This window comes from Musca domestica, unplaced genomic scaffold (assembly GCF_030504385.1).
Source record: "Musca domestica strain aabys unplaced genomic scaffold, Musca_domestica.polishedcontigs.V.1.1 12, whole genome shotgun sequence".
NCBI lineage: Eukaryota > Metazoa > Arthropoda > Insecta > Diptera > Muscidae > Musca > Musca domestica.
In genome coordinates this window covers 3,650,765-3,675,453 of record NW_026712155.1, presented here as the reverse complement: position 1 = coordinate 3,675,453, position 24,689 = coordinate 3,650,765, and the positions used below count along the sequence as shown (strand labels likewise).

Genomic DNA, 24,689 nt, shown 5'->3' with positions numbered 1-24,689 from the left:
TAATCCCTATTAAATCCCAGCCCTGTATTTTCCAAAATAAAGACAAAACAATTTAAATTTCTTATATATCTTTTTACTATCGCTTTTACAAATACTACACTAGGAATTTAACAAAAATTAAATATCAACAGGTAATTTGAAAAATATAATTCATGAAAGGATTTTCACAGATAACAATATTCGATACGAAAAATATATAGGATAAATAGGAATCTTTTATTTTTTTGATAAAGCTATTTGCAGGGAATCATGTTTGCTTCAAAATAAATTTTAAATAAAAATAAGAAAAAAATCAAAACGGATATATACAATGCCTCTGGCAGATAAATTCAAATGAGAGTACCTTTTGGTCCTTGTCAATTCCAAAAATCGACTTCTACACACACTCTCCAATAACAAACACTTAATAATAACAATTCTATGGCTATGCTTGTGTAAATGTATCTGGTATCACTCTAACCATCCATCCATCTACCCATCCGGTCTAATACAATAGCGACTTATCCTCGTACATGCTATCCCAGATTTTCAATTTTTCACCTTCGGGCAAATCAATCACTTCCAGCTCATCGGAAATATTCAAACATTTGAATGTTGGACTGTTGTCCCCGTCACTGGTGTTACACGACTCCGTTATGGTTGGCCAGTGGGTTGGAAGTGTGTGTGCCAGGTCATCGTGTTGTTGCTGCTGGATCTCAAGAACATTTGTACTGTCCTCATTATTGACACAACGTGTACCCTCATTCTCGTCAATGGCCGTTGTGTTGACGACATCACTGGCCGGTGGTTCATGTCGTTGGCTGCTGTCACTCTCGCTGGACACACCATTGGTGGGACTGCCACTACCACTGTCACTGGCAACGTCATCGTTGAGTGTGGTCCAGTTGATGGCCGTTTCCGTCAGCGGTATATTGGGGTCACCACATTCGGCAAATTTCGCCAATATTGCCACCATTCGTCGTATGGTGGTGTACTCGGCGGTGCGACATTTGAGTTTTTTGGCGCCCGCATTGTAGAAGAGATACGATAAATCATCGGCGTGGCAGGTGCCACGTACCTTACGGCCACACGTGATGATGCGCATGAAATTGAAATGTTTCGAGTCGAAATCGAAACGATACAGATAGGTGGGGGCCGTGGCATATTGTCGACGTGCCAACAGGGTGCGATGTATGCCGTGCCAGAAGTATTTATAGGAGAAGAGCTGTTCGCAGAGACGAGGATAGAATGAAAAACACAAATAGTTAGCATGGCAGAGCCACCCCTTAAAAGAAGCAAGATGTTTACTTACATCACTGTACTGCAGAATGGTATCCCAGGAGGGTTCCTTATCCCCGAAATACAATTGCTTCAGCATGCGACCATATTCCAAACGTTTCTCTGGACTCAAATTGGCATCGAGTGGTGGCAGACACTCGCCGTCTCCCAAATTATTCAGCAGCTCAGGATATTTTCTGGCTTCGGGGAACATTAAAAGACCTTCAAATGAATTGCCGCCAATGAGCAATGGAATGCTATTGCCCCAATTGCTGCGAAGCATTTCCAACGGTTCCGTCGGTATAACCGTGTGGTCCGTTTTGTATGGCTCCACACAGGGTCCAAAACCGAAATTCAAACGTCTATGCATGCGTTCATCCATCGTCAGCAATCGATCACAGACCTTAAGCATTGTCCTTGGCTTTACGTGCTGCAGATGCGTCAACACGGCTTTGTCATTATTCTCACCCTTGTAGCCGGTGGCTTTGGCCAGACGATAGGCCCAATCTAAATGGGGTATGTTGGCCCATGGCGCAATTGCACTGCCAGACATTACCACCGCTTTGTGAAATAGCCCCTTGGTCTGTTCCGTCAGCATGAGATAATGAGCCGATGCCCCACCGGCGCTTTCGCCAAAGATGGTGATATTGTTGGGATCACCGCCAAAGAAATGACAATTATTTTTAACCCATTTGAGAGCCAGAATTTGATCTTTCAAGCCAGCATTACCGGGTACATCGCAGTTTTCGTCGTTTAGACAAAGGAAGCCTGTAAAAAGATGGATAAAAGTGCAAAATGGAAATAATTAGGTGATATTGAATTTGAAAAATGGAAAAAAATTAAAATTAAATATCCTGCGAAAATTTTATTCAACTTTCTAGTTTTGATAAACATATAATGCCCATTATTGAACCCCAGTTCTACCAAATAGTATTTTTATCATGTCTGGGAACTGAAAAGTTTTTCTAAAATCAGAATCAACATTTTTGCCAGGGAGTCATTAAATACATATTTTTTCAAAATCCACAAGTTCTGAATAAAAATCCCGGAAAAATCTAGGATTTTTGGTCAGGAAATCTAAAAATATCCTTAAACCTTTGATATATTTCCCTGAATATCGTTGTTACGGAGTGCATATTACGGCTGTGGGTAACAAATACAACAAATCGGATGAACAATATATATGGGAGCTATATCTATATCTGAACCGACCAAATTTGACATAATAGCGTCTAGACTCAATTCGGTCGTAAGTGCCAAATTTCATCCAATTTGGTCAAATATTAGACGTTTGATGCACAATAAAATGTAAATCGGACGAAGTTATGTATGGGAGCTATATCCAAATCTGAACCGATCTCGATAAAATTTAGCAAATGTATTTCTGAGCTGTATTTGATATATTTCCCCAAATATTGTTGTTACAGAGTGTATATTAGGGCTGCGGAGGACAAAAATAACAAATCGGATGAACAATATGTATGGGAGCTATGGCAATGTTGAAACTAAACAAGTGAAAAAGCTGCAATATCGGCCGGGTCGAACTTTGAATACCCTCCACAATATGGAACGAGTTTGCAAATTTTCAAAAAATAAATAAAATCCGCTAAAAATTCTGTTAAAATCTTAAAAATACCAAATGTAGCCGTCATATTAAGGTCAAATGCGAAACTAAAAAAAATCGGTGAATAATGTAGCTAAAATCATCAATATAGGGAAGTATTATGGGGAACGTAGAACATATAAGTACGAAACTTCCTACGTAACTCAATCCTACTCTACAAATTTCCAAATATACCTTGATAGCTCAATCATACAATCCATAGAAATCTTATTCCAAATTTCAAAATTTCAGTTCTTTACAATTCCAACTTGTACGAAATTTAATATTATTTGGTACACATAAGTACAAATTTCAATCATACAATATAAAAAAAAAAAATTGCCAGTATTGAAGATTCTCTATTCTAACTCAGTTCGTTATTTGAACGATTTTTTTTTCAAATAATTCACATAAATTACTCTGCTATTAGTTTCTGCAAGTTTGCTTAATTGAATCAAAATCATATCTTTTGCAATTCAAGTACCTAAATTTTTAAATAATTTCATTATATTATTCAGAATTATAATTTCAATATTAATAGTCCAAAATAAAATAAGGAAATATCTTTATATAACAACCAGTCATGTGCAAATAAAAAGCCCACATTCATCAAAATTGAAAATTTCTCAAATCAAAATAGTATTAATTGATATCTTGGTTATTGATTATATATTGATATTTACTTGCAGCTTTTCAACAATCGATATTATCTATCTCAACATTTCATGTTCAATAGAAACTATTGGCATGTTATAAATGACCTCAGAGATGGCTGAGTTTTAGCATTGCTCTTCAATACAAATATCACTTAACACCTAGCCATTGCAATTGATAAACCAAACAATATTTTTGTTTTTGTTTTGCTGTTCTGATAGCCTCATAAAACAAATACCAAACACTCTCGCACACACACACTTTCGGATAAACAACAAACGAAAGCAGCAGCAACAATAAAAATACATTTTATTTTATTTAATTTTATATACAAATCACTTACCCAACGGTCCCAGGCGATAGGCAATCGTGACCAGTACAACATTTTCCATCATTAGATAGTCGGGACTGTAAAGATCTCGGGAAGCTTCACCCATTTGAAAACCGCCGCCATATATCCAGACCATTACCGGCATGGGTTTGGTGGGATTTAGCTGTCATTGGATAAAGTGAAAAATGAGAAAGGGAGAAGGAGAGAAAAAAGTAAACAAACATAAATAAACAGCAAACATTTCGAAACACCCCCTTCAAACACCAACATCAAACAAATTTCCCACTCTCACTCACTCACTCACCTGTTTGGTATAGACATTCAAATACAAACAGTCTTCTTGACCTTGGCATTGCTTGATGATGATGTTGTATTGGCACGGTTTAGAACGCACGTGAGTGCAGCGTTTAACACCCGACCATGGTTCCGGTTCGACAGGTGCTCTGAAACGCAACTCTCCCACGGGTGGCTTGGCAAACGGTATGCCCTCGAAGCTGATGTACTCGCTGCCGCCATAAACGGAACGCCATTTGACGCCTTTCACTTTGCCAAATGTGGTTTGGGCAATAACTTTTTCATCCGAACGCAAACGTGTCTGTTTTGTTTTGAACTTGACGTAACTGCAATGAAACATTGAAGAAAACAAAATAAAAATAAACAAATATTCGGACCATCAGTTGTAGATTCACGAATATAGAACGAGGAATAGAAATACAATAGCTTTTATTTGTTTTGATTGTTTATTGTTTTTTCTTTATTTGAGGAAGCTAGTATTTGAAAAGTTTGGCCTTTAAGAGGAAACACTTCAGATGCATTAATAGGATGAAGATAAATATAATATTTTGCTGAAATTTGGAAAATTAAAAAATAATATTTGAAAATATTTCAAAAATATGTCACCCAATTCTTTGAAATCAAGTAAGGCTGACAAAAATTCTTGGCATACATAAAAGTGCTTAGTGAATAACTGACTGACAAATGGACATCCAGAAAGAATTGTTACATAGGTGTGATAAACTGCTATGTTTGTGGAAATTCTGGCTTAATACCGTTCCATGGTTTTTTATGAATAGCTTGAATTCCTAAATTGCTATTGTGGATCACGGTACGTATGAAGAAACTAAGTATGATACCACTTTTGGAAACTCAAACTAAATGGAAACTTGAAGTTTTAAGAGGCACTAAATTCTGTATAAAGCGAAGACAGGGGTAAAGGGCGAGATACGCCTGATTTTTTAATATCAACTAAAATGGTACTTAAATTACACATCATAAACAAGACATATTAACTAACAAGTGAAAGTTGGATTCTGAAATTAAGATTTAAAGCCATACATGTATTAAGTGAACGATATGAAGGTCACCGTTGATGTATAGGCTTAAGATCAAAATGAGGGAATAAGAACCAAAATTGTACTTCAATCAAACGGATTTGGTCCAAAGGGATCGAATGAGGCACATCTTGGCAGCCATATGGCTGGATGAAAGTGTTTAATTTCTTAAGGCCAAAAATTGTGGATTTTCTAGATTTTTTTGACGATCTTCTTCAAAAAGTTTTAAAATTTCTTTACAAAGCGAAGGATGTCTACTACCTGGTCTACTTAATAAAAAATATATATATCTGAACTATAGCTATATCAGAACCAAAATTTGAAGCACTTGCTTTTAGGCCGAAATCCGTCGGAAGAGTCCAAATTCGGTCCATTTGTGCTGATATTAGCCAATATGTGCACAATAAACCTGAAATCGGATGCATTTCCGAGCACTCTAAGATATCTGGTACCAAATATCATTGTTGTCGAATGCATATTACGAACGTGAGGAGTTAAAGGAGCTATAGCTTCTATCTGAACCAGTTTTCGCCACATTTGATGTACTTTCTTCTAGACTGAATTCGGTCGCATTTGATACAACTAAGCAGAGGTATTTCTGGGCTGTATCTGATACCAAACACCAACATTTTTGTGTTGTACATATTACGAATGTGGGGGACTTAAACAAAAAATCGGATGAAACCTATATATGGGAGCTATAGCTATACCTGAACCAAATTTGATGTATTTGCTTCTAAACTGAATTCGGTTGGATGTGCCAAAATTCAGGTCATTTGGACTGATATTTGGTGCACAATCAACCTGAAATCGGTTGAACATATATGGAAGCTATATCTAAATTTGATCCGATTATCATAAATTTCATCTCAATCAGATAATAAATCCGGACTGCATTTTGTTCACAATCATATATGGACGGACTGACATGCGTGATCGACTCAGAAAGTGATTCTATGAAGATCCTCAAAAGTAACTATGGCTCTATATCGCAACAAAGTAAAACGCCATAATTTTTACATGTTTTTCTTAAATTTTATTAAATGAAAGCAAAAAAAAAAAGTCTGAATAAGTTTAGTTTTGTTCGAATTGGTCACCTTTGGCACGAATTATGGCCTTCAAACGGACAACGAAACCGTCACACGCTGCCCACGGTATTTTGGCCCATTTCCGGTGAAGCGCTTGCTTGAGGTGATCGACACTTTGGTATTTTTTAGTGCCAACCTTGCTTTCCAAAATAATACGGACACAATAGTCGGGATTGATGATGATTTTGGTGGCCATTGTGCGCTGGAAATGAAGCGATGAACCTCATTTTGTGCGTGCTGGGAGCGATGGTGCTGTGTCCTGTTGGAATGTTCAAGGTCTGCGGCCAAAATGTTTGAAGGCTTTAATACCACGGTCGATTAATACTAGCGGAGAGCGACCATCGGCTGTTATGGCGGTCCACACCATCATCATGGCCAGCGCTTGAATTCTGGTGGGCAACTGAAGGTGCACATTTTCAGCTGGCCTCTTTGGCAAGTAAACACGATCATTTTCTTTGTCCACTTCCTTGACGTCGGGCTACGCTACCAGTATCTAGGTAATGAGCGATAGTATGTGACACAAAAGATTTATTTACATTTAAATTCTGAAGTGCTCTAACGATAGCCAAATGTAAAGAAATCGCACTACCACCCATGAATTCCATCACAAATAACTTTTTTTCTGGAAAATTCCCACCAAAATGTATTTGTACGCTTGTAAACAATATAATGAACTGTCACTGGGATAGTTTTAACAGCTGTTGGACGAGTGGCTTAGAAAAGACAGCAGTCTGCAGTTGGTTGCAGTTTTTTTTTTCATCTCACTTGTGTTTTATGCTAACACGTCGCTGTTATGAGCAACGCCCTTATATTTTTTCACATTATTTCTCCATAATGTATTTTGTCCAATCTTTACCATTTTACGTCTTTGATAAAGTTAGCTTCGTTTGACATGCCCACTTTACAATAAAATTTCTTTTGTCAGTAACATATAGTATCTATATGTCTAATATATAAAAATCATGACCCACCATAGCCTTAAATCGCCATCATAAACAGTTAAAATTTCCTTAATAGATTAACAAAACGTTCTCCCATCCATTGAAAACTGAACTCTTTGCCCAGCTGTGACGTGTGCCTTTGAATAAAGAGTCAATTATTTCGCAAATTAGTCCCCGTTCTCATTTTAAATCTGAAGGTTAGAATAATACAGACATTTAAGGAAATAACAACAACATCAGCAACAAAGAAAAAAGAAGCAATAATATCATTTCCATCCATATCAATGGGATTTGTAATGAAATCCACACTTCAAGTGTCAGTATCTGTTTGTCATTCCTTCGATGATTGAAAATCCGAAACCCGAAGTGTGGAATTTATGGTACACTTTATATAGAGATGAGCCTGGCAAAAAAAAACAACATTCACCGAAAAGTAAATAAAAATTGTCGTCTTATTTGCTTTTGACTACTCTTGTCTCTCTTCGCATTAATTCATTCATTCATACAGGCGATATATGGCCAGGGCAATTCATTCATTCGTTCGTTCATTGTTCGTAATCAGTGACTATTTGTATGTTTAAATATATGCAAAAACATGTAGAGCAATAATTTTAAAGTGGGAACTTGTTATAAAATCTTTGAATTTATAAAGGTATGGGAAGTGGACAAGAATGATTATTTCTTTATTTGTCAAAAAATATTTGTCAATCCCGCATGGATTTTATAGTTATTTGGAGTCCTGGGTAAACATTGTGCATACTTTATGAAGTATTTTGATTTGTATTAAAACCAGACATACAAAAAACTTGCTTAAATTTCGGTTGGAGCACTTCTGGTAGTAGGGAAAACAAGTAAAAAAGCTATAAGTTCGGCTATGCCTTCACGAACTTCAAATACCAAATTTAAAACAATTCCAGTGAATAATGTCGCTAAAATCATCGAAATACCGAATATCGGGAGGTGCTGTTATATGAGGACTATACGAAGACGTGGAACTGCACTGATAATTTTCTGACACAGGCTGTGGTATCCGTTACGAACTTCAAATACCAAATTTGAAACAATTCCGGTGAATAATGTCGCTAAAATCATCGAAATACCGAATATCGGGAGGTGCTGTTATATGAGGACTATACGAAGACGTGAACCTGCACTGGCAATTTTCTGGCACAGGCTGTAGTATCCGTTACAAATTTCAAATACCAAATTTGAAACAATTCCGGTGAATAATGTCGCAAAATCATCGAAAAACCGATTTTCAATAGGTACCGTTATATGGCGGCTATACCAAAACGTAGACCGATATATCTTATTTTCAATACCAGCCATCCAAGACATAATGCAAATTGTTCTGCCAAATTTTTGAGCCCTACGTCAAATAATGTGGGCTGTATCGTGATTTCAACTGACGGAAGTTCATCGTTAAATCGACTTAGAATTTTATGCTGATCATGAATATATATACTTTATGGGGTCTACGACGAATATTTATGGATGTAAAAAACGGAATGACAAAGTTATTATAACCTCCTTTCTAAGGTGGAGGGTATAATAAAACGAAAAATTTATCTCTTCGCTCAAATAAGGGCGAGCATGTTTTGCTCGTTTTAGAGTGGAAACAAAATTCGACCAAAAACGATCAGACTTTACTCTTATCAAGCACCCTTTTAGTTGAAAATAATTGTCACTAACATGTGCCAATAAAAATTTACAATCCACCGGCTTCTACTCCGCACTCACCAATCCACAAAAAATATAAAACTCCCACTCTTCGAACACTTACTCTCGTGAGCAAGTTTCACTTCCGAGTGAAAACGAGCAAACCTTTGCTCTGCTTAAAACAAACCCGAATCCATATCTAAGAATTCTCAGTTGGCTTGGCTGTTTAAAATATTTGCCTTTAATTGTGGAGGTCCCACTGTCTCCATACATCAATTGTAAATTACTGAAGATGTTGATTCTAATGAGATTCTTTGTACATTTGTATCTTGTAGCATACACATACACAAACCGACACACATAACAACATTATTCTACATGTGTGTGTGTGTGTGTGTGCGCGCGTACTTGTATGTTATTCAATGCATACAACTTCTATTCTATTGTATTTTAATTTAAATCGTATTAAGTGACTTTTCCAAGCTTATCAGAGCAAATGGAATACTAATTTTATAAATGACATTATGAAATCCGGTTTGATGATGATGTTCGTCGTCGTCGCTACTGTGCCGTACTTAATAATCGAAGCTCGCTCACTCTGCCTATGCCTCTTCGGCTCTCTATATCTCTAATGTCAGTCAATTGTTTTGCCAGCTAACATGGCTGGTTGGCTGTCTGTCTGACTGCCTATCAGTCAGAATGACGCTTAACAAGTCCAAATGTCTTGACATGTAGATTTACATAATTACGCATACGCATATCTGTATGTATATGTGTGTGTGAGGGTACATAACTATGCCGACTTGTTTATGAGTTTATCATTACAAATGTCTTTACAAAGCAGGCAATTGATATGTACTTAGTGCGATCATTGACAGCTTCCATGTACCATTGTGTGATTTGAGGATGGAATATGAAGCGAATTGTTAAGCGATAAATAAAAGTACAGTTAGTTAATTGTAAATTAAGAAAGATGTCAATGTGAGAGTTACTTGAAATATAATTTCATTCGAAATGGGGCGGGGAAACATTTATGAAGAAGAAGGGAAGGCAAAATGTAAATATGAAAGGTAAAAAAAGACCTTGAGGCCTTCTATAAGAAGACTTTGAGGTCTCCTACAAGAACTTGAGGTCTTCTCTAAGAGGACATTGAGGTCTTCGCCAAAACGACATTGAGGTCTTTTATGAGAAAACTCTACGATCATCCTTAAAAAGACTCTAAGGTCTTCCTTAAGAAGATTTTTCGGTCTTCCATAAGAAGGTTTCCAGGTCTTCTATAAGAAGACTTTAAGGTCTTCTTTAGGAAGACTTTGAGGTCTTCTCTAAGAAGACTTTAAGGTCTTCTTTAAGAAGACTTTAAGGTCTTCTCTAAGAAGACTTTATGGTCTTCTCTAAGAAAACATCGAAGTCTTTTCTTAGAAGACCTCGAGGTATATTCTAAGAATACTTAGAGGTCTTCTCTAAGAAGACTTGAGGTCATATCTAAGAAGACTTGAGGTCTTCTCTAAGAAGACTTGAGGTCTTCTCTAAGAAGACTTTGAGGTCTTCTCTGAGAAGACTTTGAGGCATTCTCTAAGAAGACTTTGAGGTCTTCTCTAAGCAGACATTCAGTTCATTTAGAGAAAACTGTGATGTCTTCTCTATGAAGACTTTGAGATCTTCGAAAGGAAGATTTAAGGTCTTGTTTTAGAAGACTTTGAAGTCTTCTTTAAGAATCACTTGTGGTCTTGTATAAGAAGACTCTGAGATCTTCTTTAAGAGGAACTTGAGATCTTCCTCGATAAAACTTTGAGATCTTCCATAAGAAGACTTTGAGGTCTTCTCTAAGAAAACGTAAGGTATTCTCTACGAAGTCTTTGAGGTCTACTATAAGAAGGCTTCGAGGACTTCTATAAGCAGACTTTAAAGTTTTCTATAAGGAGACTTCTCTATGAAGATTTTGAGGTGTTCCATGAAAAAAACTTTGAGATCTTCTATAAGAAGGTTGTACAGTCTTTTACAAAAAAATTGATATCTTCTATTAGAACACTTTGAGATCTTCTATAAGTAGACTTTTGAGGTCTTCTATAAGAAGGCTTTTGAGGTCCTCTATAAGAAAACTTTTTGGTATTTTATGAGAATACTTTTTAGTCTTCTATTAAGATATTTTGTGGCTTTCTTTGAAATGACCTTGTGGTCTTCAATAAGATCTTCTATTTTCCTATTGGAAGAAGACCTTCTTATTTTGTATGTAAAGACGAACTTCTGGTATTTTATGAAGAAAAGACCGAATACACGGGTTCCGTATCCATTGAGACACAGCCGGACTAACGTGGATTTTTAAGTAATTTGGTGGGGGCTTCACAGATTTGAAATTAATTGGAAGAAATATTTCTGTAGTGAAAATTAAGTATATCTCTACAAATCCATTTTCATTCCTTTTCGGATATCCCCCCAAAATTGTAAACATTATAAATAATTATATTTACTCTCCTAAAAAGTGAAATTAGCTTTCGATTTCCTTCAAGTTCACAAATCCCATATCTGACTTGAGTCTTAAAAAAATAAAAATTATATCAAAGGACTTTCAAAGAGAAACTCCAAACAAGCTAATTACCACCATAAAGGTGCGTTAAATTCCTCGTTAATTTGTTAACGAACTTTACCTGGAAACCAAATAAATATTTCCAATAATTAATTTGAACTCAAACTAATTACAATTCAATATCATACATTTTCCCTTTTCCAAACCATTGCTTTTCAATTGAATCATATCGTTACCCCAGCTTTTTTAAACAACTCTTTGTCATTTGTTAAATTTCCATTGAATGCGAATTCCAAAAAGGGGACCGCCTCTCTTTGCTTTATTATCCTCAGTGTTTCGCATGAAATCCTTTGTAAATTTTATTTGATTTCCTTGAACTAGAACTGAAACTTTGTTTCTATTCACCGTTGCCATTTGCTTAGAAATTTAATTAGGTTTTGACGCCAAAACTTTGCCAGGCACTTATCTGTAATAAAATCATCATCTGAAATACACATACATACATACGAAGTAAACAACTATTACCTGACAACGACAGACAGAAAGACAGACGGATTTTGAGAAAACAAGGAAGAGCTATAGCCTTGAAGTTTCTTCAGCCGAAAGAACGAACGAACGACATGGTAATGGTAACGGTAATACCATTAATTAAATCAGGCGTGAAGTTAATGTTTATGCAAAACGAACGCTAATTGATTCCCCAAATTTCGTTATATCATTGCCCGGATAGATAGGTTTGAAATGTAATCCAATAGCTGTAATTAAAAGCAACAAATATTTTCGTCTCATTTGCCGTTTTGTGGGATTTTGGATTACTAATTAAAATGTAAGGTGTACATATTACAAAATTTGAAAATATGCTTAAATTTTAAAAATATGAGGTGACATTTAAGTTTAAGATATTGCAGAAATATGAGTTTGTAACTAAGAAATTAAAATATGTAACTAAACAATGTTAAATAATTTTTGTATCTTTAAACTTCTAGGTTTAATTAATTCGTGTTTGATATTTATCAGACCTGATGAAAACTTAGCACCAGTACGAAATGTTCAATATATTTCATGCTTTCGACATAAGCTAAAGCACTCAGCAAATTTTCGGGTATTTTAAATTCCTAGAGGCTTTCCACTCGGGTACGATTGTAATTTGATATTTTAATTCTAGATTTTAAAGGTCCTAACCCAATTTACTCTTTCAATTTTATCTTTTTGGTTTCGGAAAAACTTACGGTTCCGGAATATCATTTGCTCAACGATAATCTGAAATTGAGAGTATTTAAAGCAGACCTCTGAGAAACTCCCTCAAATATGTACAAAAATTGAAACTAATTAGAATTCGAGCGGGAGCACTGCTGGAAGCAGAGAAAAAATCGAGCAAACCCAATCTTTCGATGTCGCTTGAATATGAGTGGGCACACTTCCCTCGCTTTTGAGTGGGAGCGAAATTCGCTCAAAATCGAGCAGATTCCACTCCTCTAACCACGCTCGTCTACAGTACACAGCAACATAAAACCCATTTGCTCTTACACACAAGTCACAAAAAAATATTTTTTCCAATTCTACACTTAGAGCAAACACTCTTGTTTATGAGCGATTCTGCTCCCACTATAATTTTTCCAAAAGGCGTGACTCGGGAGTACTCCCGCACAAAAGGAGCAGGTGAAGAGTAGACTCCGTAAAAACTTCCACTCTTTGAGCAATCCTGCTCGGGAGAAAGTTCCGCTCCCAAACAATATGATTATACAGGGTGAGATGTAAAAACTGAAGCCAATTTCAGACTGCTGCCTTCTTTAAGCCACTAGTCCAACAGCTGCTAAAATTATTCCAGTGACAGCTCATTATATTGTCTACAAGCGTGCAAAAGCATTTTGGTGAGAATTTCCCAGAAAAAAGTTATTCGTGATGGAATTCAAGCATGATAGTGTGATTTCTTTGTATTTGGCTGGAAAACCACAAGAGGCTATCGTCAGAGCACTCCAGCATTTAAATGTGAATAAATATTTTGTGTCTCGTACCAATGCTCGTTACCGTGGTACTGGTAGAGTAGCCCCACGTCAAAGAAGTGGACGTAAGAAAACAGAAACATCAACAGAAATAATGCGAAAAGTTAAGCAGCGACTTGATCGAAACCCGCATCGCAGAGGCCGAAAAATGGCTTGTGAGCTGAACATATCGCAATATCCCACTCGGCAAATATTGAAAAATGAGCTGTGGGTAAAGCCATTAAAATTCCAAATAGTGCAAGAACTTACACCGCAACAGAAAGAAAATAGCCTCAAAAGAGAAAAAAAGTTGCTTCGCTTGGCCGAAAGTGGTGAACTGCCGAATTTGGTTTTCTCCAATGAGAAAACATTCGTTGTCCAGCAGTTTGTAAACAAACAAAACGATCGTGTTTACTTGCCAAAGAGGTCAGCTGAAAATGTGCACCTTCCTTTGGCCACCAGAACTCAAGCGTCGGCCATGGTTATGTCCGTATTAATCGACCGTGACATGAATAAATGCCAAATATTATCGCGAATATATTTTGGAGGGTATATTAAAGCCTTGGGCACGCAAACATTTTGGCCGCAAACCTTGGACATTCCAACAGGACTCAGCACGTGACACCCAAAAATTTTTACAAAATCAAGTTCCTCGCTTCATTTCCAGTGCACAATGGCTACCACAATCTCCGGATACCAATCCGTTGGACTACTGTGTCTGGAGTATTTTGGAAAGCAAGGTTGGCACTAAAAAATATCAAAGTGTCGATTGCTTCAAGAAGGCGCTTCGTCGGGAATGGGCCAAAATACCGCAGAGCAACATTCGGGCAGTGTGTGACGGTTTCATTGGCCGTTTGAAGGCCATAGTTCGTGCCAAAGGTGACCAATTCGAACAAATCTAAACTTATCCTAAAATTTGATGCTATTTCCGTTATTTTTTATTTTCATTTAATGAAATTTAAAAATAAGTAAAAATTATATTTTTTTTATCTCATCCTGTATAATAGCACTTTATATTAGATGTTCATTTCAGTTCATTTCTAAAATTTAATCATTCCATGTAACAGAAAAAGAGGACCGATACTCTGCTTCTTCGAAATCCAACTAAGTTGTAAGATATCTATTGGTTTGGCAAACTGGGATACCCATTACTGGAGTTGTAGTCAATAAGAGAGATAGGCAGCTAGGTACTAAAACGGGGTTCGTCCAAGGCGCCTTAAACCGTTATTTCGTACTTGTTAGCCTATTAAATGATACATACAGTGGAGTTGTGATTTAATATAGGTTCATATTCGTAAATTCTGAAAGCAGTCTACTGCTCTACACAAGATTATAGGTTTCGAGAAATTTCGAATATAACAAAATTTTCTAAGGAACTATTCTTTCTTGGTTTTTTTCTGTTAACTGATCTATTTCTTTATTATTTTCATTATTTCATGTTCGCCTTATCAGTCGGACCCATCGATTTTAAACTTGTTGTTTGTTTTTTATAACTCTATCAATTATTGGGGAAATACATAATCGCAAAATACTAAATCTAGCAAATCATAACAATAGCAAGTGTTTTTTTTTTCTTTGGTAATAGAAGATAGCAAATAATTTATAGCAAATTCACACTTTGGAATTTTTCAGTTCAATGGTGGAATAGTTCATGTCATTAAAAATGCTACAGGTTTTAGTCTAGCCATAAAAAAATGTTTTTATTACCAATACGTTTAAATAATAAAAGAAAAAAACGACGACGGAAAAGACAACATGTTCGAAGCAAACTTTAAGTATATTTTATATTTGATTGGAACATGTTAAATAATTTTATTGCTGGAAAATATTTGAAAGAATTGTTTGATACTAGATTGAGATATATAATCGTTGTCTTCGGATTATTTGAGAATTTTTATATCACGTAATATTTTGTTTTCGTTCCGAGAGCTTAAATTTATTGTACCCTGACTTTATTTTGACTTATTTGATTGATACATTCACTTCGATATTTTAAAGGATTCTACTATTACCCAGAGATTGAGGACATAAAAAGTTTGATACGGTTTCCATATTTGTCTTCACATCCATTGAATAAATCCCACTGAATTCCATTAAATTTATTTCAAATCTGTGCCAATAAACCCAGACTAAAATGACGTTTAATTTTTTTTTAAATTAACATAAAGAGAAGACAATTCAGCAAAATTAGAGCTGCTTAACTATTAAAATTAAAGCAATGAGACATGTCTTGACGTTCGAATACACGTATGTCTGTATGCATGTCTGTATGTTAATCAGGTAGCAGACAAATGGAATTTTTGAATTGACAATAATGTACGCGTGTGTGTGTGTTTTTTTGTTTTCGTTAAATAAATAACCTGAGAACATTTGTAATCACTTCATTTGTGAATTTAAAATTACAGCTGCATCGTGCTTATCGTAAATTACATATTCTGAACTTTGGAATAAATTCTGAAAAAAAAATTATAATAATAATCGTCACGGATTTGTCTGGCTGCTGATAACGTAGTTTAAATGCAATTTTATGAATAAATTGGCGAAAATAAATTATGAAATATGTTAATTGATGAAAATTGTGCAAAATGCTTAGCTAAAGAACAAAAAAATGGTATTGCTTAAATTAAATATTGATATAATTTAATAAATGAGTGCCTTGGATACAAGAGCAAATTTATAAGGCATATTTCGAAATTGGCTCAATACGAATACTAGGATGGAAATGCCATGAGATGAGGTGCTCTTAAAGAAACCCCTCTATTTTAAACTACATATGATTACTTGTATGTTTCTTGGTATACCCTCCACCATACATAGTATGGAGGGTATATTGAGTTTGCCATTCCATTTGTAATTCATCGAAATAATCATTTTAGACCTAACCAAGTATAAAAATTCTTGATCAGCATAAAATTCTAAGTCGATTTAGCCCTGTCCGTCCGTCCGTCCGTTTGACCGTCTGTTGTAATTACGCTGGAGTCAAAACGAATAAAGGTAGGAAGCTAAACTTATGCATATATTATTCCTTTATTTGCAGGTCAATTACGTAGGGCTATATCGGTCCACGATATTATACAACCGCCAAACAACGGTAATCCCGATATTCGATACTTAGATGGTTGTAGCCAAATTTTGCAACGAAATTGTCTGAAATCCACAAAAGGAGCTCCTTCTGAGAATTTTACCTCCTGCAAGAGTATCGTCTAATTTGAAAAAAGGTAGTAAAAACGATATGGCATATTCCCCATATAACGGTCCCTCCCTATATTCGCTATTTTGATTCTTAGCTACATCCTTCAATGGAATTGTCTAAAATCTACACAAGAAGTTCTTTCTAAGCACTTTAACCCCTTGGAAGAGAATTGTCTAAATAAGTCCACGATTTCGTATAGCCCCCATAAAACGATACCCCCCGATATTGGGTATTTTGATGATTTTCGGGACATTATTCATCGGAATTGTTTCAACTATCGTATTTGGAGTTCGTAATGGGAACCACACTCGCAGGCCCACGTTTTCGTATAGCCACCATATATCGGTACGTCCCCATATTCCGTATTTTTTTTGATGATTTTAGTAACATATCTCGTATTTTCATATCTCGTATTTAAAGTTCCTAATGGGTACTAGAGCCTATGACAGAAAATTGTCTATGCTGGTCTACGTTCTCGTATAGCCCCCATATATCAGTACCTCCCTATATTCGGTATTTTGACGATTTTAAATACAATATTCACCAGAATTGATTCAAATTTCGTATTTGAAGTTCGTAATGGATACTACATCCCAAGAGAGAAAATTGTCTGTGCAGGTCCACGTCTTGGTATAGCCCCCATAAAGTGGTACCCCCTTATTTTCGGTATTTTGTTTCAAATTTGGTATTTGAAACCCCTAAAAGGTACCAAAGGCTGTGACAGAAAATTGTATATCCAGGTCGAGATCTTCGTATAGCCCCCATATATCGGTACCTCCCTACATTCCGTATTTAGATGATTTTAGCGACAGTATACAGCAGAATTGTTTCATATCTCGAAACATTGAAGTTCCTAGAGGGTATTACAGTCTATGAGAGAAAATTGTCTTTGCAGGTCCACTTTATCGTCCACGGTCCACGTTATATGCGATATTTTGGTGATTTCAGCTACATTATTCACAGGTATTTTTGTAGGTTTCGTATTTGAATATTGTAATAGCCTATGACAAAAGTGGCCTATGCACGTCCACGTCTTCGTATGGATCCCTTCATAACGACTACATTCGGTATTTTGAAGATTTGAACAGCATTTTTAAAAGAGAATTTTTTTTTTTTTTGAAAATTTCTAAATTCGTTGCATTTGGTGGAGGGAATTTAAAGTACGCCCGGCCGAACTACCTGTTTTTACGTGTTATATCCCACAACACTATATGTTAGAGGTATTATAAGTTTGATTGGGCCAAAAATTATGCAACACCACGAAATAATGTTTCCGACATAGGAACGTATATCTGGATCTTCCTACCTCAGCGAGCTGAGCCGATCTAGGTATGTATGTCCGTCTGTCCACAACTTTCGTGTGAAATAGTTTTGAATGCCTAACAACACGGCAGAGTGCGTAAATATTGGCCAAATTCTCCAGGTCAAAATCCTAAAGGTAACATCTGGACAGGGCTCTTTGACATTATTTTAAAAACGAAATCTTTCAAAATGGATTTCGGCATAAGGGGACTTCGAACATATTGTAGTGTTGTAGGGTGTCACATGGTGGACCCCACACCACCGCCTTTGCTTACCTGTTTTATGTAAGTATTTGACAAACTTTGAAATGTTTAAAAGTTTTAAATGAGTTACTACAATCTTATTTTCCAAACTTCCATTTGCCGGCGCAGACAATAAAAATAACAAGTAATAACATTTATGAAGACTCAACATTTGTTCTTGAACGCCTCGTAAAATTTAATACGCCACATAATTACAAAACAATTAATCTGCATACACCTCGCTTCTACAATAATTTGTTTACTTCAACAAATTATTTACGTTTTGAATGGAAGCGGAAACTTTGATATGAAATTTGCAAAATTGTGCATAATAAAATATTTGCATTGTGTGCAATTAAAATGTTAAAACAAAGAATTAAGTACGACACTTTTGCTCCTTTGTGACCTCCATTAGTCACACAACAAATCCGTATATTAATATTTCTTTTCTTTTTGAATTCCTTCTATCGCTGCAATTAAAAATAATAAAATTTTATTATGCACTGGGCAATATTTTAAAATCCGGTTCACCATTAAACAAATCATTTGTCTGACATGCATAATAAACAAGAACAAGAAAAAACAAAAACAACTACAAAGTTATTTCTTATCGCCAAAAACCAAAAGGAATCTGAATAGCTGGCGAAATGTGTGGGAATACAAAACGCTTCTTATAAAGAAAGCTCAAAGTTCAATCCAGAAACATTGCGTCAAATTGATACAATATTATCGCCACAACAATTTGACTGAAGGCAAGCATTTTTTTTCAAAATTACAATTTATTTTTTAAGACAAAGTTCACATTGACATCATATGGCACAGGCCTCCATTTACATCAAATCACAAACTATTCTCAGAGTAGCCGACATTCAGATTACTTGAGTTATGGTTAACATAAATTGTTGCTACTTCAATGTATATTTTATGTGCTAAAATTTATATTTTTTGTAAGTGATACTATCTATATATATAAATGAAAGTTGTGTTAGTTACTACGCTTATAACTTAAGAACCGCTGAACTGATTTTAATGATTCATACAAATTCTGAGTTGTCTCTTATCCGAAAAGGATAATATCCAAAAAAATCGCGTAAAAATGTTATATGTTAAGATTTTCATTTTGACTTTTGAAATGTACAATAGTAATGTTTTATTTTGCATGATTTTTTTCCATTTTGACTTACTTTTTTTCTAATGTACATTTGTAGTGTTTTTTATATTTTATTTTTGAATTCGAATACTAATACCAATTTATTTAATTGACTTGATATCTTGAGAACTGAAATTGATGGCGGGTTACATGGAAGTGTAGTACCGAATTATGCGGTGGCGAAACGGAATAGATGATATCGAAATAATTTAATGCGGTCACACCAAAGTTCAAAGAAAATTACTTTTTCAAAATCGCTAAAAAATCACGAAAAAGAGTTCTCATTGCAAAAATTCTCAAATCGGGAAAAAATCGAAAAAATAATAGTACATTCCAGTGACAAACTTTGTAAGGATCTTTAAACATTTGCTGTAAAAAATCAGCGAACAAGTTGAAGATTTTTTCAAATTGTTATTCTTCTTTTGTCAATTTTTTTTTTCAATTTGTATTACCATATTGAATTCAGTGAATTTTTTGTGAACAAAATAATGAATAATTTTTCACTATATACAATTTTTCAACAAAAAAATGAAATAAGTGCGAAATACGATGGTAACTGACATCTACCTTTCAACTCCAGGGCCTACATCGTGCTTCAGCTGGAAGATGCGCAAACATTTAAACAAACAAAAATGACCGAAAAAGACTAATGGAGCTTATTTCAAAGCGTGGCCCTACTTCTTTCATGTGACAATAATCCGTCCAATGAGAGCTCAAAATGCAAAAATTTTTGGGAGTACAATCAGTAAAATACCAAATATAAAGGGTGCAAAATAGTAGAGCGAATGGGACTTTTAGTAAGAATAGGATTTCTATTCTTCCAAAAATTCTTCCTGAACATTTAAGATACCTTAAATCGCTTTTGCAGGTCATGATATCGATCATAAATAACCATCGTATGATTTAAGCCATTTTTTAGTCTTCGCCACTTTCTTCTATTTTTGGCCCTTATTTGGCATCTTTGTTTCTAAGGGGGTAGAGAACCTCTTCGCATAAGATTTTCGGAGTAGGGCCCATATTGGTCTTGACCACTAAAAAATTGTATTTATGCTACCCTGGGGTAAAGAACCATCGTACAGATAATTGCCACATATAAGTTTATTCATGTAAAGTCCCCACATTGGAGTATCCCCAAGTCCATTTTCACATCTAATGTGTGGTCAGAAAAGAAAAATTTGTATTCTATTGAATTTGTAACCCTTAAGAGAATATTGGTTGGGAACGTAGATTTGGGATATACATCTATATGAAATAAATTGTGAAAACATGAACAAATTACAAATGTAAGAAAGTAGCACGGGACCGAATATTTGTTAAATCGTCATTGAATTATACTATGATGAAAAATATGGACTTTATGGGGTCTCCAATTTACAATTTAAATGACAAATAAAATTTGTTCCCATATTACTGTAATGGGTGTAAAATAGTAATTATATTTGACTATTCTGAAATCAGTCTGACCTCAATTATGAGGTCATGCTATGTTGTTCTGCTATATTTTCGATTTGGTCTCTATTTGTCATCTTGGATTATAAGGGGTGAAGAAAGTTTTCAATGTAGGTCGATGTTTCGCTTTTTACCATATTTTAAAGGATTTAGCTAAAAATGTGTTTTTGAGGGTGAAAATCTTACACAAAAATTTCAACATATCTATAAATATTAGAATTTTCTCTATGTAATAGTACCCCATCAAGTCCACCTTTTGGCGGACAAACAGACCGACATGGTTAGGGGGACTTATGAGGATTCTTATGCACAATCTGTGGTTCTAATGGGTTTAAAAAAGTAATAAACTTTGCCTATTCTTAAATCATAGCCCTCAATTATGAGTTGTACAAAGTACAGTAAATTCCAAATTACTGCTCATTTGACTAAAAATTAAAAACTAATCGACGAGTACGTGAACATTTATAACATTCATATCATTGAATAATTATGCTTTGACAAATATTCATAATAGAAAAAACTACGGGCCGGCAACGCGGACCGGGCCAGCTAGTTTAATATAATTTTATTGTGAAATCGAGGTGGTCGCCATTCAGATTTTTTATTAAATTTTTAATAATTAAAATAATAATTTATATGCTTTAAGCATATAAAATGAGAGTATTTTTGTTAATTGCATCGAAGTGTATACACAGCCATAGAAGGCATTGGCTTTGGCTTTGAACTAATTGTAAAAAAATAATGAAAAAAATGAAGGTGAGAATCAACATCGATCACATTTAATATCCTTCAAATTCACGATGAATATGAAAACTATTATAAAAATCTCAATAAATTATCAACTCACTATATATAATTGTTGGGAACAATTGCCTAACAGACCCGACCCATAAAATTTACACGAAAAGAAAACCAAAAAATAAAAAAAAACTTTTTTTGAGTTTTGTGTGTTAGTAAAATATAGAAGGCTTCGAATAATTGGGACCATCATTCCGACATAGAATTTTCGCAATATCTTAAATGTTTGATTCTCAAATGGACACTCTTAACTCTTTATTTTCTCTATTATAATATAAATGATTTAATTTAAAGACACTCGATTTTTTAGTCACTCGCCATAGTATAACAGGTGAGATGAAAAAACTGCAACCAACTTCAGACTGCTGTCATTCCCAATCCACTTGTCCGACAGCTGTAAAAATTATTCCAGTGACAGCTCATTATATTGTTTACAAGCGTACAAAAGCATTTTGGTGAGTATTTTAGAGAAAAAAATATTCGTGATGAACTTCAAGCGTGATAGTGTGATTTCTTTATATTTGGCTGGAAAACCACAAGTGGCTATAGTTAGGGCACTCCAGCATTTAAATGTGAATAAATCTCTGGTGTCTCGTACCATCGCTCGTTACCGTGAACCTGGTAGCGTAGCCCGATGTCAAGGAAGTGAACGGAAGAAAACAGCAACATAAGCTGAAATGGTTCGAAAAGTAAAGAAGCGACTTGATCGAAACCAGCGTCGCAGTGGCCGAAAAATGGCTCGTGAGCTGAACATATCGCAATATTCCATTCGGCAAATATTGAAAAATGAGCACCTTCTGTTGGACACCAAAACTCAAGCGCCGGCCATGGTGATGGTGTGAGCCGCCAATTCAAACAAATCTAAACTTATTCTAAAATTTGAAGCTATTTCCGACATTTTTTGCTTTTATTCAATAATATTTAAAAAAAAATGTAAAAATTATGGCGTTTGACTTTGTTGCAGTCCCTGTATATCAGGGACATTTTCTGAGGACCCGTGGAATTTTTCGAAAATTTCCTGCAAAGTAATCATGTTTTTTTTTTAATTTTCATTCAAGATCATCCACATTTTATTCAAGCCATTCCTGCTCTAAAATGGTGGATATTATTTTTTCAAAGGCTTTCATTTTTCAAGGAGTTCATGTTCAGGAATTGTGGATTTTTAAAAGAAATGCTGGATTTTTTGTTATCTTTTTTAAGGAATAGTGGATACATAATTTGTTTTAAGGAACATAAAGTTTAGAACCATGGATTTCAAGACTTTCATGGGTATATTTTTAATTTTCTACCTCAGAATTTGGGAATTTTTTTCCAATATTATTAATATTAAAAATAATTTTACAAGGTCTTCCAGAATCACATTTTTAGGATTGCAAAAATATTGCTAACCTTGTCTTCCTGCATAAAAGTTCTAAATATTTGTTTTTTCAAAACCAAGGACGCAATGATAAATAATATCAGATAAATATTTTCAAGGTTCATTGAAAATATTCTTTGATATTTCAGAGACTTCCGGACAAAACATTAAATATTTTTTTTATAGATTTTTGTAGTTGTAAAATAGTTAGGTTTAATAACATAATTTTGTTGTTTTATATTTATTTGTGGAGAAATATGACGATGTTTACCACGGGTTAAGGCTGGTAAAACAATGGTTTAAGAAATAACACCTGCGGAGAATATCCCCAAAAATCAAGGGACTTTATAGGTACATCTAGCCCTTAACATGGGATAGGGATTTATGATTCCATCCAGAACTTATAATCGTTATACCGGTATAATTCTTCTTGAAACTCTTTCACATGCTAATAAAATAGTGAAAAAACCATATATCCAATATAAAGCGATCGTCATGATCAACTAACAATCCAAGATACAACAGATTGTCTAATTTAATTTGGTGAGTACCCCACTTCTTGTTAGTTCGGAATAGGATGAATATACCAGTAGTCGGCAATTTTAGGATTTTCGCTTCTTTAATCTTTCGCCTTAATATATTCGGATTTGCTAAAGATTGAAGATTGGCTGAATACTTAGTTGTTGGTATTTCTCTCCAGAAGGACCAAATACATGATTTTCTATTTTCTTAAATCTGCTACAATCTGGTTATATCCTTGTATTTATTCAATGTATTAGTGAAAAGATTCCATTTTAGAAAATATCAATTTCATTATCAGAATATTCAAAGGTCGTTTGTTTATTTCGCCTAATTTTTTTCCTAGTGGGAGATCTATCAACAATCAACATCAGAAACAGCATAACAAGTATAACATACAGACGCGAAAATTCTAATCACCATAGACTAGTTAAATCTTGTTTTATTTATTAAAACTTAAAATTAAAATATACTCATTATTTTCTAAACAAGAAGTAGATTCAGTTCAATACTCACTTGACGGCAATTCGCATTTGATCAGCCAAAGGTATATCGAATGACATCTTAGCCACTTATTTCTGTTTCCGTTATTTTGAAAAAAAAAAAATCAGTTCTTCTTCAATTAAAGCGATTTCATTGAAATTCCAACAACAATCATACGCTCAGTGTGACCGACCGGTCAGTCGAGTGTTCAAAAGAATGACAAGAATCGATGAATTCTTTGCTGTGCTATGTTCTTCCACTTTTTAGAGTCAATTCACTTTAGCAATGCATTCATAGCATGAGCATATAAAGTGAAAGGAAAATATTTAACAAAAATTGCTTTAGTACTTGTTAACGTTTATCCTCGTTTTTCGGTTGTTCCCGAAATTCGTATTTGTTCTTAAAAAAAAAAAAACAACTTCACTTAACACCAAATAGACAAATAAACATTCCCAGAAGACTTCAGGTCTACGCACACAGATTTCAAGAACACAAATTAGACAAAATCGTTTTTGTCTTATTCTTTTTGCTTTGCCTTTTCTTTTGCGATTTCTTCACTTTGTTTTGTTCCCTTCTTTCGGGTCGTTCAAAGTCGCCAGTCAAACATCACAGACCGGAGAAGATGTTTTCCACAAACAAGACACTTTAAATTGGTTCATTTGTTTCTTGGAGCAAAACCATAAACGTAAGAGAGAAAGATTCAAGTGTTTCTTATTGTTGTTGTTGTATTTTGTGTACTTCTGTTCCACTTGGGTATTTTCTTTAAATGTGGACTAAAACGAACGTTTTTGCACAAGGGTTGCTCGCCAACTAAACTGAAGTGAGC

At 34.8% G+C, this 24,689-nt stretch overlaps 1 protein-coding gene across 1 annotated transcript; it reads right to left on the bottom strand.

Annotated features, from left to right (window-relative positions):
• Positions 1-214: 214 nt before the first annotated feature.
• Positions 215-24,689, bottom strand: LOC101897154 (esterase B1). Its single transcript, XM_011292256.3, has 5 exons — positions 23,897-24,689; positions 4,150-4,465; positions 3,858-4,008; positions 1,292-2,025; positions 215-1,204 (listed from the first exon to the last, which is right to left on the bottom strand). The coding sequence occupies exons 1-5, from the start codon at positions 23,941-23,943 to the stop codon at positions 485-487; spliced, it is 1,968 nt and encodes a 655-aa protein (XP_011290558.1). The 5' UTR covers positions 23,944-24,689; the 3' UTR covers positions 215-484.